Source organism: Cebus imitator, unplaced genomic scaffold (genome assembly GCF_001604975.1).
Source record: "Cebus imitator isolate Cc_AM_T3 unplaced genomic scaffold, Cebus_imitator-1.0 Scaffold111, whole genome shotgun sequence".
In the NCBI taxonomy this organism is placed as follows: Eukaryota; Metazoa; Chordata; class Mammalia; order Primates; family Cebidae; genus Cebus; species Cebus imitator.
In genome coordinates, this window is record NW_016107426.1 from 2448957 (window position 1) to 2461116 (window position 12160).

Below are 12160 nucleotides of genomic sequence, written 5' to 3' on the forward strand. Positions count from 1 at the left end.
AATATGGAGTCTTGCACTGCCACCGAGGCTGGAGTGCAGTGGTGCCATCTCAGCTCACTGCAACCTCCACCTCCCAGGTTCAAGTGATTCTCCTGCCTCAGCCTCCCGAGTAGCTGAGATTACAGACACTTGCCATCACGCCCAGCTAATTTTTTGTGTTTTTAGTAAAGACAGGGTTTCACCATGTTGGCCAGGCTGGTCTCAAACTCCTGACTTTGTGACTCGCCCGCCTGGGCCTCCCAAAGTGCTGGGATTACAGGTGTGAGCCACCACACCTGGCCTAAACCTCCTTTTTAATGGTTTAATAAGTATGTTCCATGATGTAAAAATGTCAATGCTTAGAAAAAGGACATGGACATCCTACTTTATGGACATGATGGCATGTACATTCATGTGTAATGTGTGTTTTGTTTATGGGAATCTTTGCAGCACCAGATGCCTCTCTTCCGGAAGAAGATGGTGTGGGAAATCCTTCATCAGCAGTTACTGTGAGGAAAACTTTGCCTGGTCCCTCTAGCTGCTGGTGGTTCTTTCACAGACATTTCCATATACCTCATGCATTGTGGGTTAAAAAGTTCCTGCATCACTTCTGTTCTCTCACAGGTACTGAGCTGTCAAAAGTGCATGAAGGCCTCTCGCTGCACCCTAGTCCTGAGTTGGGGTGCAGAGGGCTGCTTGCAATCCTGTTTGTAAGGCTGTGCCTGCTCAGAGCTTTGGACTGTTCGACCCACACAAGAACAAACGCTAATATTTTTTTTAAGAAAAATTCTTTTCCCTATGAATGTGGGAAATGCAGGATTTATTCTGTGAATTGTTTTTTTCTGTGTGTTTGTTCAGCGTATTCATTCACTCATTCGTTTGCAAACATAATGGGCAGTGGCTATTTACTGCTGCTCTTTTATAGTTAGCTCTAAATTACTTGTTTGAACTATTTATTTCTGAAAGGAATGTTACTCAAGCTGCCACTCCCTGCTGAAGACCAGGAGAGAAATCTCACTGGGGGCGGAAGTGGAGCTGGAGCACTAACTGCCAACATGAAGCTGGAGGGTTTGGGATTTGTTTTTGTTTTTGTTTTTTTGAGGCTCAAAAATGCTGGGAGAAGCAAAAATGCTGTGGGATAGGGCTCCCATTGCCTTTCAGAGGAAGTCTGACACTACAGCGTTGGCACAGTGCCATGGAGCCGAGGAACTGTGCCCAAGGAACTCTGACTACCCAAGCATCTTCAGAAGAGTGTTGTGGTCATCTTACAGTGACTTCCCTTTCTGGAAATGAGGTGACTTGGCTTAGTCTTGAAACTGGATTCATGGATTTGAAGTAACTGTAAACCCTAAATCTTCATTTTCATCCCAGATCTGGTTGAGTATAAACCTCAGAATTGTAGGGGCTGGCCTGAGCTGTTTATTTCAAAAGATACTATTCAATTTAAAGCTATTTTTCCTCAGAGTTTTTGTTTTCTATATATTGAGCCTAAATTAAGTTTTCTACTCAATGAGACTAACATCTCCCCACTCCATCCCCACTGAAAGTTGTAGAAGAAAATGTACTTGGCTCTGAGGTTGCCAGTTACACAGTAATCTATTTTGCATATGAAAGTTTGTATTTAACTTTTTCGTTCATTAAAAACCTTACTGATGTGGTTATAATTTCAGAAAGTTTAGAGTTGGTCAGAACATATTTTGCAAGATCTAGTGCCTAGTGTTGCTTTTCTGATGTAATAAAAGGTTGTCTGGCAGAACCCAAAAAGTATATGCTGAAATGATTTCTAACCCTCTCCCTACTTAAGCCTCCCAAACTTGTTCCGGTTCATGACAGTGAGAGGTAAAACTGGAAAAACTGGGCATGCGTTCCCTATGGATCTGCATGCCTGCCACGCGGAGTGCGCAGGCTGCTGGTCCCAGAGGGATACTGGCTGTAGCTATTGCAGCCAGTTTTTCCTGAGGAGACTTGTAAAACTCCTGGCTGAGGACATGGGACCTGCGATATGGGTTGAAAATGCTGGGCCTACTTGATGGTCAGCCAGAGGCCATGTGGTTGGGTGATAAAGCAGGAGCAGGTTGTGCTGCGTCTGCCTCCTTCCTGCAGCCTCCTGTCCCTGGGCTCCTGGCACTGCCAGCGAGTATTGGGACCAGGCAACCACACAGCCAAAAAGGCCAGAGGTTTGCGAGGTCAGCATTATGCCAGACTCCTGGCTTGCCCTGTGCATGTCCCTTGAGAGTTTGGTACCTCAGTTAAGATTGAGTGCATGCTAGGTAAGTCCTGTTGTTAGGAATGGCAGTTTGTATTCCGCCCAAATGAATGATGCTGGGGCTTAATGTATTATTCAAGGGGCTGCTTAAGAGCATTTCTCACTGAGCTCTCCATTACTGTACACTCTTCCGGATGGTTCTCAGGTCTTCCAGGACATAATGAAATTGGGAAGAGCAGAGTGATGAGCTCTCTAGCATGGCTTCTGCTTGACCCTGAGTTCCTGAATTTCCTGGGGGAGACCACAGGCCATGCTTCTCGAGGCATTAACGTGTCTCCGTGGGCACAAAGCAGCAGCGTGTTAGGAATAACAGCTTTTTAGAGCCAAACAATTTATTTGGATCTAAAAGTTTATTAAAGTGTTCAGGCGAAAAAACAGCTACTGAATTTATTAATAGCAAATTATCACCATTAAAGCGTGTGTGTGTGTGTGTGTGTGTGTGTGTGTGTGTGTGTGTGTGTGTGTGTGTGTTTGAGACAGTTTTGCTCTTGTTGCCCAGGCTGGAGTGCAATGGCTCAATCCTGGCTCACTGCAACCTCTGTCCCCTGGGTTCCAGCAGTTCTCCTGCCTCAGCCTCCCGAGTAGCTGGGATTACAGGCGCCCACCACCACGCCCGGTTAATTTTGTATTTTTAGTAGAGACAGGGTTTCACCATGTTGGTCAGGCTGGTCTTGAACTCCCAACCTCAGGTGATCCACCTGCCTCGGCCTCCCAAAGTGCTGGGATTACAGGCGTGAGCCACCGCGCCTGGCCATTACTATTTTTTAGTAGCCTCTTAAAAATTGATGTCGATTTTTAAAATATACTGTTGAGAGCAAGTATCTTTCTCAAGCTTGACCTTGAACAGAGCTGGATTGGGGTAGGAGGGAAACAGATTTGGGGCATATGGAAGATGTTCCTGGGAGCCCCATATTCTACCTGTTACCCAATGCTATTAGAACCTGTGAGTTTTTCCTCCTCTGAGATCCTAAGCACAACATGTCTGATAGTGGATGCTTGCCTGCACTGTGAGAAGCTGCCTGATGTTGGACCAGGGTGTGGATGTGGGGATAATGTATCCTAGTAGAAACAGTGAACCTCAGATGTGAGTAAATAAGCAACTGACAGCAAGTTAAGTTTGTGACAACCTTAGTACTGTAGTTAAGCTACATTGTTTAAATTGGCTTTTGTTAACTAATTGGAACCTAATCTCTTTTATAACCATTTCTTTGAGAAAAACTGCCAAGTACCTGATCTTCAAACAAACTTATGGTACATATTTGTAAACTGGTGATCTAGCTGGCTATATTATTGCTTTGACAATTTTTTTTCTTTTAATTTACCTAATATATACAGGAAGGGGTTTGGATATATTGGAATAGGTGTTGCTTTTCTCTATTTACCAATAAATTCATCTCTTTAATTCAGTGGCTTTCACTTTTTTTTAATTGCAACTCATTGGAATAAATGTATTTTATGTTGTGAACACACACACACACACATAGTGTGATTATGGACACAAAATTGTCACATACACTTTTGTGAAGTAATACTTATCCTTACTATATTCTGATAGTTTTATTTCAGTTTTTAAAAAAATTCAGGTTGTGACCACCAAGTTGATTTCTCTGCCCACTAATGGACAGATAATGCAGAGAAGGAAAACACTGCTCTAAGTGACCTGATCGCAAGATGCAAATTATGTTTAAAACCATAAAGTTTGAGACCAAAAAGCAAAAACAAAAACCATATTATAAATGTGAGGCTGTTTTCAGATGACTCCATCTAAATCTAGGAAAATGGGCTAGAAGCTTTCAGACCCTTGCTGGAAATATGTGGTATAAACAATCCTTAATCTTTTGTTTTTTTTTGAGACCAAGTTTTGCTCTTGTTGCCCAGGCTGGAGTGCAGTGGCCGGATCTTGGCTCACTGCAATCTCCGCCTCCTGGGTTCAAGCGATTCTCCTGCCTCAGCCTCCCAAGTAGCTGGGACTACAGGCATGCGCCATCACACGTGGCTAATTTTGTATTTTTAGTAGAGACGGTGTTTCTCCGTGTTGGTCAGGCTGGTCTTGAACTCCCAACCTCAGGTGATCCGCCCACTTCGGCCTCAAAGTGCTGAGATTACAGGCGTGAGCCACCACACCCAGCTTTACATCCTTAATCTTTAGGTCCTTAAATGGGCATTTCCTAAAATGTGTTAAGCGTAAGTCTTGTAACTTGTATAAAGAATATGTAATCCCAGCACTTTGAAGGGCCACTAAGGCAGGAGAATTGCTTGAGCCCAGGAGTTCCAGACTAGTTTGGGCAAGATGGCAAGACCCCAGTTCTATTTCTTTAAGGATATAAAGCAAAGGGTCTGTGGCCCAATGAATATGCATACCATGTCCCTTCCTCCTGGGAATGCATAGCAAACATTATACGTTTTGTATGAATGAGTTGTTTTGAGCTAGCATTTCCCAAAACTTGGACATTGAACCCTTTTCTATGAGACACCTGTGGAACTATTTTATGGAACACACTTGGGAAAGTGCCAGGAGAAGCAACATAGACAGTTCTTGGAAGTACGTACTTTAAGAACACACTGGGCAGCCTTACCACTGCCCTTCCATGGCCTCCCAACACACCCCATCCTCATGAGATCATCAAGTCTGATCCCACACTGCCACCCTATCCCCTTATATTTTTCTTTAATTATGTCAGTAATAGGTGTTCGTAGTATAAAAATAAAATGCTGATAAAAGGTAATCATTCTGCACATTCACCACCTGGAGTTAATAATACCTCGTAACTAACATTTGGGTTGGGCATGGTGGCTCACACCTGTAATCCCAGCACATTGGGAGACTGAGTCGGACCAATGACTTGAGGTCAGGAGTTCCAGATCAGCATGACCAACATGGTGAAACCCCATCTCTACTAAACTTACAAAAATTAGCTGGGTGTGCTGGTGGGCACCTGTAATCCCAGCTACTGAGGAGGCTGAAGCAGGAGAATCACTTCAGCTGGAAGCGGACGTTGCAGTGAGCAATGTACCACTGTACTACAGCCTGAGACTCTGTCTCAAAAGAAAAAATTGGGCATATATCCTGGCCTTCCCCCTTCATGGATATGTGAATACATGTACAGGCTTGCATGTGTATACAACTTGTTATTAACAAATACAGAATTATGATTATATAACTCCTTTTCACTTACCTTGAACATTTTCATGTCAATAAATAGATCATTTGAATTGCTGCAGACTGTACCACTCTATGGCTATCACAAATATATTTAACCCAGTATTACTGAATAGTCTTGCACAATGTTCAGGTTATTCTAAGAAATTCTTAGCATTATAATTTCTGGGTTACAAGTCATGTATATTTTTAAAAATCAGGAAAAAAATAATTACCCATTGGTATTTTGACTCATTTCTTCCAGCATGGGATAACTGTATCTCCACTGATTTAAGATTTGTAATATTTTTCACGTGTAGGCCTTTAGTTCATTCCAAGGGACTTAATATCTCATTTTAGTGAACAATTTTATCTTTGTTTCAGCTACTTAAAAAAACAAAACAACAACAAAAAAATCCTTTCATTATGGGGATTTCAAGACTTAGGCAAAAACAGAATAGTATAGTAAATACCCCCCTTACCTGCGGTTTTGCTTTTTCCTTGGTTTCGGTCACTCTTGGGTCAACCATGGTTCAAAAACATTAAATGAAAGTAACAGAAATAGGCACTTTGTAAGTTTTAAATTGTGCACCATTGTGAGTGGCATGATAAAATCTCCCACGGTCCTGCTCTGTCCTGGGTGGGACAGGAATCATCCCTTTATTTTTGAGATGGAGTCTCGCTCTGTTTCACCCAGGCTGGAGTGCAGTAGCGTGATCTCAGCTTACTGCAGCCTCTACCTCCCGGGTTCAAGAGAGTTGTGCCTCAGCCTCCTGAGTAGCTGGGACTACAGGTGCCTGCCACCACGCCTGGCTAATTTTTGTATTTTTAATAGAGATGGGGTTTCACCATATTGGCCAGGCTGGTCTCAAACTCCTGACTTCAGGTGATCAGCCCACCCCGGCCTCCCCAAGTGTTGGGATTACAGGCGTTGAGCCACCGCACCCGGCCTTCATCTCTTTGTTCAGCATGTCCACACTGGATATGCTACCCACTTGTTACTTTATAGGAAAAAACACCATATGTGTCTATATAGGTCTGGGTACTGACTGGGGTTATAGGTGTTTCTGGGCCTTTGCAATAGATAGACTAGGAAATGTTTTTCTTTAAAGGAAAAAGTTTTACTGACTTCGAATTCAAATGTAAGATTCCAAGGTTTTTCTTTTTTTCTTTCTTTTTTTTTTTTTTTGAGACAGGGTCTCACTGTGTCACCAGGCTGGAGTGCAATGGTACAACCATGTCCCACTGCAGCCTCGACATACTGGGTTCAAGCCATCTTCCAGTCAGCTTCCTGAGTAGCCAGGACTACAGGCACATGCCACCATGCCCAGCTAGTTTTAAAATTTTTTGTAAAGATAGGGTCTTGCTATGTTACCCAGGGTATCCAAGGTTTTTCTTGATCCTACACTGTAATCTTGAAAATCTTGGTCGCTATCAACATCAACGTAATTATTCACTTTACCCTTAAGTACACCTGTAACAGTTTCAAAATATCAGTGCCAGTGTAACTATTGAGATGAGGTTTCACCATGTTGGCCAAGCTGGCCTCAAACTCCTGACCTCAAGTGATCTGCCCACATCAGCTTCCCAAAGTGCTGGGATTACAGACATGAGCCACCACACCCGGCCCCCTAGAAACTATTGAAATAAAAATAAATATGATTATTTTAAAAATTAGCCAGGTGTGGTGGTGCATACCTGCAGTCCCAGCTACTCAGGAGGCTGAGGTGGGAGGATTGCTTGAGCCCAGGAGTTTGAGGCTGCAGTGAGCCATGACTGTGCCACTGCACTCCAGCCTGGGCAATAGAGGAAGATTCTTTGTCCACACACACACACAAAATATAATTTTGTCTATGAGATTTTCCCCTCCTGCCAGCTGTTTCTGAGAGAGCAAAAGCTGTCAAGAATACTCAATTAGGGTTTTTGCAATGAGAACAAAGATACAACATACCAGAATATCTGGGACACATTTAAAGCAGTGTGTAGAGGGAAATTTATAGCACGAAATGTCCAGAAGATAAACAAGGAAAGATGTAAAATTGACACCCTAACATCACGATTAAAAGAAGTAGAGGAGCAAGATCAAACAAACTCAAAAGCTAGCAGAAGACAAGTAAGATCAGAGCAGAACTGAAGGAGATAGAGACAGAAAAAACACTTCAAAAAAATCAGTGAATCCAGGAGCTGGTTTTCTGTAAAGATCAACAAAAATAGATAGACCGATACCAGACTAATGAAAGAAAGAAGAATCAAATAGATGCAATAAAAAATGATAAAGGGGATATCACCACTGATCCCACAGAAATTTAAATTACCATCAGAGAATATTATAAACACCTCTATGCAAATAAACCAGAAAATCTAGAAGAAATGAATAAATCCCTAGACACTTACACCCTCCCAACTCTAAACCAGGAAGAAGTCAAATTCCTGAATAGACCAATAACAAGGTCTGAAGTTGAGGCAGCAATCAATAGCCTACCAACCAAAAAAAGTCCAGGACCAGACAGGTTCACAGTCTAATTCTACCAGAGGTACAAAGAGAAGCTGGTACCATTCCTCCTGAAACTATTCCAAACAATACAAAAAGGGGGACTCCTTCCTAACTCATTTATGAGACCAACATCATCCTGATACCAAAACCTGGCAGAGACACAACTAAAAAAGAAAATTTCACGCCAATATCCACGATGAACATTGATGTGAAAATCCTCAATAAAATACTGGCAAACCGAATCCAACAGCACATCAAGAAGCTTATCCACCATGATCAAGTCAGCTTCATCCCTGCGATGCAAGGCTGGTTCGACACATGCAAATCAATAAACATAATCCATCACATAAACAGAACCAATGACAAAACCACGATTATCTCAAGAAAAAAGAAAATTAACCTTTATGGGATGCATCTTCAATTTCTGTTCCTTGTACCTTAAGGGAAGTGAAGGGAGGAAATAAAGGGCAGCAGCAGCAATTGACAGTGAACATCCGGGGAATCTGCCGGCAGTGTTGTTAGTCATCATGGTAGTAGACCAAAAAATCTCCAGTAGGTCCCAAGACACAGAACTTTGGATGCACATCTGACTTAGGCTGGTTTCCAATCAGCTGCAATTATGGGCTCCTTTCATAATAAAAACATGGAGATACTTCTGTGGCCCACGTCCTTCCCCAGGGATGCAGGGACAAGACTAGGCCAAATGCTTTTCATACTCAAGTCCTTATCCATTCTGTCTACTCAGCCATTTGGATCCCAATTGGTGCAAGGTTATTGCTCTTCCGGCCTGTCCTTAGCAGCCCGGACTTCTCTCTCTCCCTTGCCTCCTGTCACTGTCAAGATGCGTCTTCCTGTCTACAGCTAATCCTTTCCTTTGGTTCTTTGTTGAAACTCCTCCAAACTATCAATTCTCCCTTTCTCATATTTTAAATTCTCCCTCTATGCTGGAATCCTCTTCTGATCTGCAGCCAGCCTGCGTTAGTCCTTCCTTTCCAGAGCTCCATGTTCGAGGACCCAAGAATGGCACGGGGCAGAGCTGGAGGGTAGGGGGTCGAACAGGACAAAAGGCATGTTCAGGCTTAGGTTAACAGACCACTGTGCATCATAGATTTTTCAAGGGGTTCAATCTAAGGTGGTAGGAAGGGGCTTTTGGAGTGATGTTGGCTAATGAATAAAACCTTTGTGGTTAGGCTAAATCTCCATTTAACAACTATTATTTTAGTGTAAAATCATGTGCTGTTGGGACTTTCTGGGATGTCAGACCGTCTTGTCAAGACAGAAAGTCTGGGATGTACAGCTGGAGAAACTAATACAAGGATTGTAATGATCTGCGCTCACATGTGAACAGTTCATCAGGGCCCAGCTCACAGGCATGAAACTTCTTACTCACTGTAAGGTGGAACAGGACGCCGACCTATAAAGGATGGTCTCGTGCTAGTGCTGCCCTCAGAAAACTCGAGAGTTGAGCCCAGCTGCAGAATCATCCAGCACTTGGATTCCCTGGAAATGGGCTGTTGGGAGAAACGTCCTTGCTTAGGAACAAAGCTAGCTGGTCTCTGCCTCTTCCTGTGGTCTCCTCTTCATTTTCGCAACCCTAGGAAAATTGATGGGTGCCTTGGACCAGGGCAAGTCAGCCACCATGCCAGCATCTTTCTCCCTATCTTCCTTGCACATATTCATGGGCAAATAGTTTGGAAATAGGCACTTTAGAAGCTAAACCGGAAATTCTGCCACCTGTAATACAAACCAAGGAGTGAAACTGATGGATGGAGCCAAATGGGTCCACTTCGGAGGGTTCCTGTGTCACTTCTCCCCCTCACCGATGTCTCCTCATCCTGAGCGTCATCACCAAATTCTTGGGCCTGTACTTAAAGCTCTTCCTTTAAAGATGTGCTGTTCTAGGCTGGGCGCCATGGCTCACGCCTGTCATCCCAGCACTTTGGAAGGTTAAGGCAGGTGGATCACCTGAGGTCAGGAGTTTGAGACCAGCCTGGCCAACATGGTGAAACTCCGTCTCTACTAAAAATACAAAATTAGCTACGCATGGTGGTGCATGCCTGTAATCCCAGCTACTCGGGAGGCTGAGGCAGAAGAATCACTTGAACTCGGGAGGCGGAGGTTGCAGTGAGCCCAGATCATGCTATTGCACTCCAGCCTGGACAAAAAGAGCGAAACTCCACTCAAAAAAACCCAAAAAGATGTGGTGTTCTTGTCATGGTGGCTCATGCCTGTAATCCAGCACTTTGGGAGGCTGAGGTGGGCGAATCACCTGAGGTCAGGAGTTAAGAGACCAGCCTGGCCAACATGGTGAAACCCCATCTCTACTAAAAATACAATAACTAGCCGGGTGTGATGGTGGGCGCCTTTAATCCCAGTTACTCGGGAGGCCAAGACAGAATTGCTTGAGTCCAGGAGAGACTGCAGTGAGCTGAGACTGCACCACTGCACTCCAGCCTGGGTGACAAAGTGAGACTCCGTCTCAAAAAAAAAAAAAAAAAAAAATGTCCTTCCCGCTCGTTTGACGTGGATACCTCAACCAGGGAACAGCTTTCAGTAATGACCTTGGTTGCCAAGAATCCCCTGACTCCTCCTGGGCTGGCACCTATGGCTTGTTTTCTACCTTTGTGGGGGCAGCGGGCTTGAGTCCTAAATGGAGGAGGGAGAAGGTGGAGCCACAGATACAGGGGCTTCTACTGGTCACACGAAGGGCCAGCTGTCCCTGTCCATATTCACGCCAGCCACAGTATTGAGAGTGACAGTAGGGGACAGCTGGACAGCTGCATGCCGTAAAACTTCCAAAGTCAAGTCGGCATCACTGAAATTGGAAATAATGAGAAAAGGAGTGAGGACATCAGTGAGGAACACATTTCACACGGTATAGGGGCTACTCTGGAACCCCATCAGTTCACCACCATCTGCCCCTGCTGTGCTATGGACTATCATCCCAAAAGCCTAACTGGCTACCTCCAGCAGTCAAGCGTCAGCTCTTTATTCCTCAGATCACATGGATGTTTAGCAGTCATCTCTGGTAGGCTCCCCAAGTCTATGAACCTATGTAGGCTTATAAATGGAGCGGCACTTCTCTCATCGAACCTTTGCACACCACATTTGTGGGAGTGCCAGGCCCCGCACACCCACCCCAGCCCAAGGCTGATCCTGCCCTTCTGACTTCCCAGAATACAGGCCTACCTCGTTTGCCGAACTTCGCTTTACTGCACCTGAAGGTACCGCATTTTTACAAATTGAACATCTGTGACAACCTTGTATCAAACAAGTCTATTGGCATTTCTCCACCAATGTGCTCACTTTGTATCTCTGTGTCATATTTTGGTAATTCTTGCTATACTTTTCCTGATTATATTAAGTGATATCAGTGATCTCTGATATCACTTTTGTAATTAGGCACCACAAACCATGCCCGTGTGGCAAACAATCTATAAAGGCTGTGTGTTCTGACTGCTTCACTGACCTGCCATTTCCCATCTCTTTCCCTTTCCTCCGGCCTTCCTATTCTCTAAGGAACAATATTGAAACAGGCCACTTAATAGCCTTGTAATGGCCTCTAAGTGTTCAAGTGAAAGGAAAGGTTACACATCTTTCGTTTTAAATCTAAAGCAAGAGATGATTAAGCATAGCGGGGAAAGCACATTGATAGTTACAACAGGCTGAAAGCTAGGCCTTCTGTGCCAAACAGCCAAGTGAACACAAAGGACAAGTTCTTGATGGAAATTAAAAGTGCTATTCCAGTGAACACATGAATAGTAAGAAAGTGAAACACTCTTATTGCCTACAGGGAGAAAGTCTGAGTGCTCTGGCTAGAAGATGAAACCAGGCACAAGATTCCCTTAAGCCAAAGCCTAGTCCAGAGGAAGGCCCTGATTCTCTTCAATTTTATAAAGGCTGAGAGAGGTGAGGAAGCTGCAGAAGAAAAACTGGAAGCTAGCAATGGTTGGTTCATGAGGCTTAAGGACAGAAGCTGTCTCTGCAATTTACAAGTGCAAGGTGAGGCAGCAGGAGGAGCTGCTGGGGAAGCCGCAGCAAGTTATCCAAAAGATCCAGCTAAGATCATTGATGAAGGTGGCCACAGCAAACAGCATATTTTGAATGTTGGGCAAACAACCTTCTATAAGATGTCATCTAGGGCTTTCACAGCTAAAGAAGAAAAGTCAGCCGGGCGCGGTGGCTCACGCCTGTAATCCCAGCACTTTGGGAGGCCGAGGCGGGTGGATCACGAGGTCAAGAGATCAAGACCATCCTGGTCAACATGGTGAAACCCCGTCTC

The 12160-nt window shown here is 44.1% G+C and overlaps 1 protein-coding gene across 6 annotated transcripts in view; it reads left to right on the top strand.

Moving 5' to 3' along the window:
* The window catches only part of SENP2 (SUMO specific peptidase 2), a 47890-nt gene extending 46147 nt beyond the window's left edge, over positions 1 to 1743 (top strand). For 5 of the 6 annotated variants that reach the window (XR_001828048.1, XM_017538399.1, XM_017538406.1 and 2 more), the window contains one exon: positions 430 to 1743. Coding sequence is in view for 5 of the 6 variants with exons in the window: in XM_017538399.1 (XP_017393888.1) it covers positions 430 to 492 (63 nt within the window). In the remaining variant the exon portion in view is untranslated. The remainder of the gene's footprint in view (positions 1 to 429) is intronic. The other variant, XM_017538401.2, reaches the window with a different exon arrangement.
* Positions 1744 to 12160: the final 10417 nt, after the last annotated feature.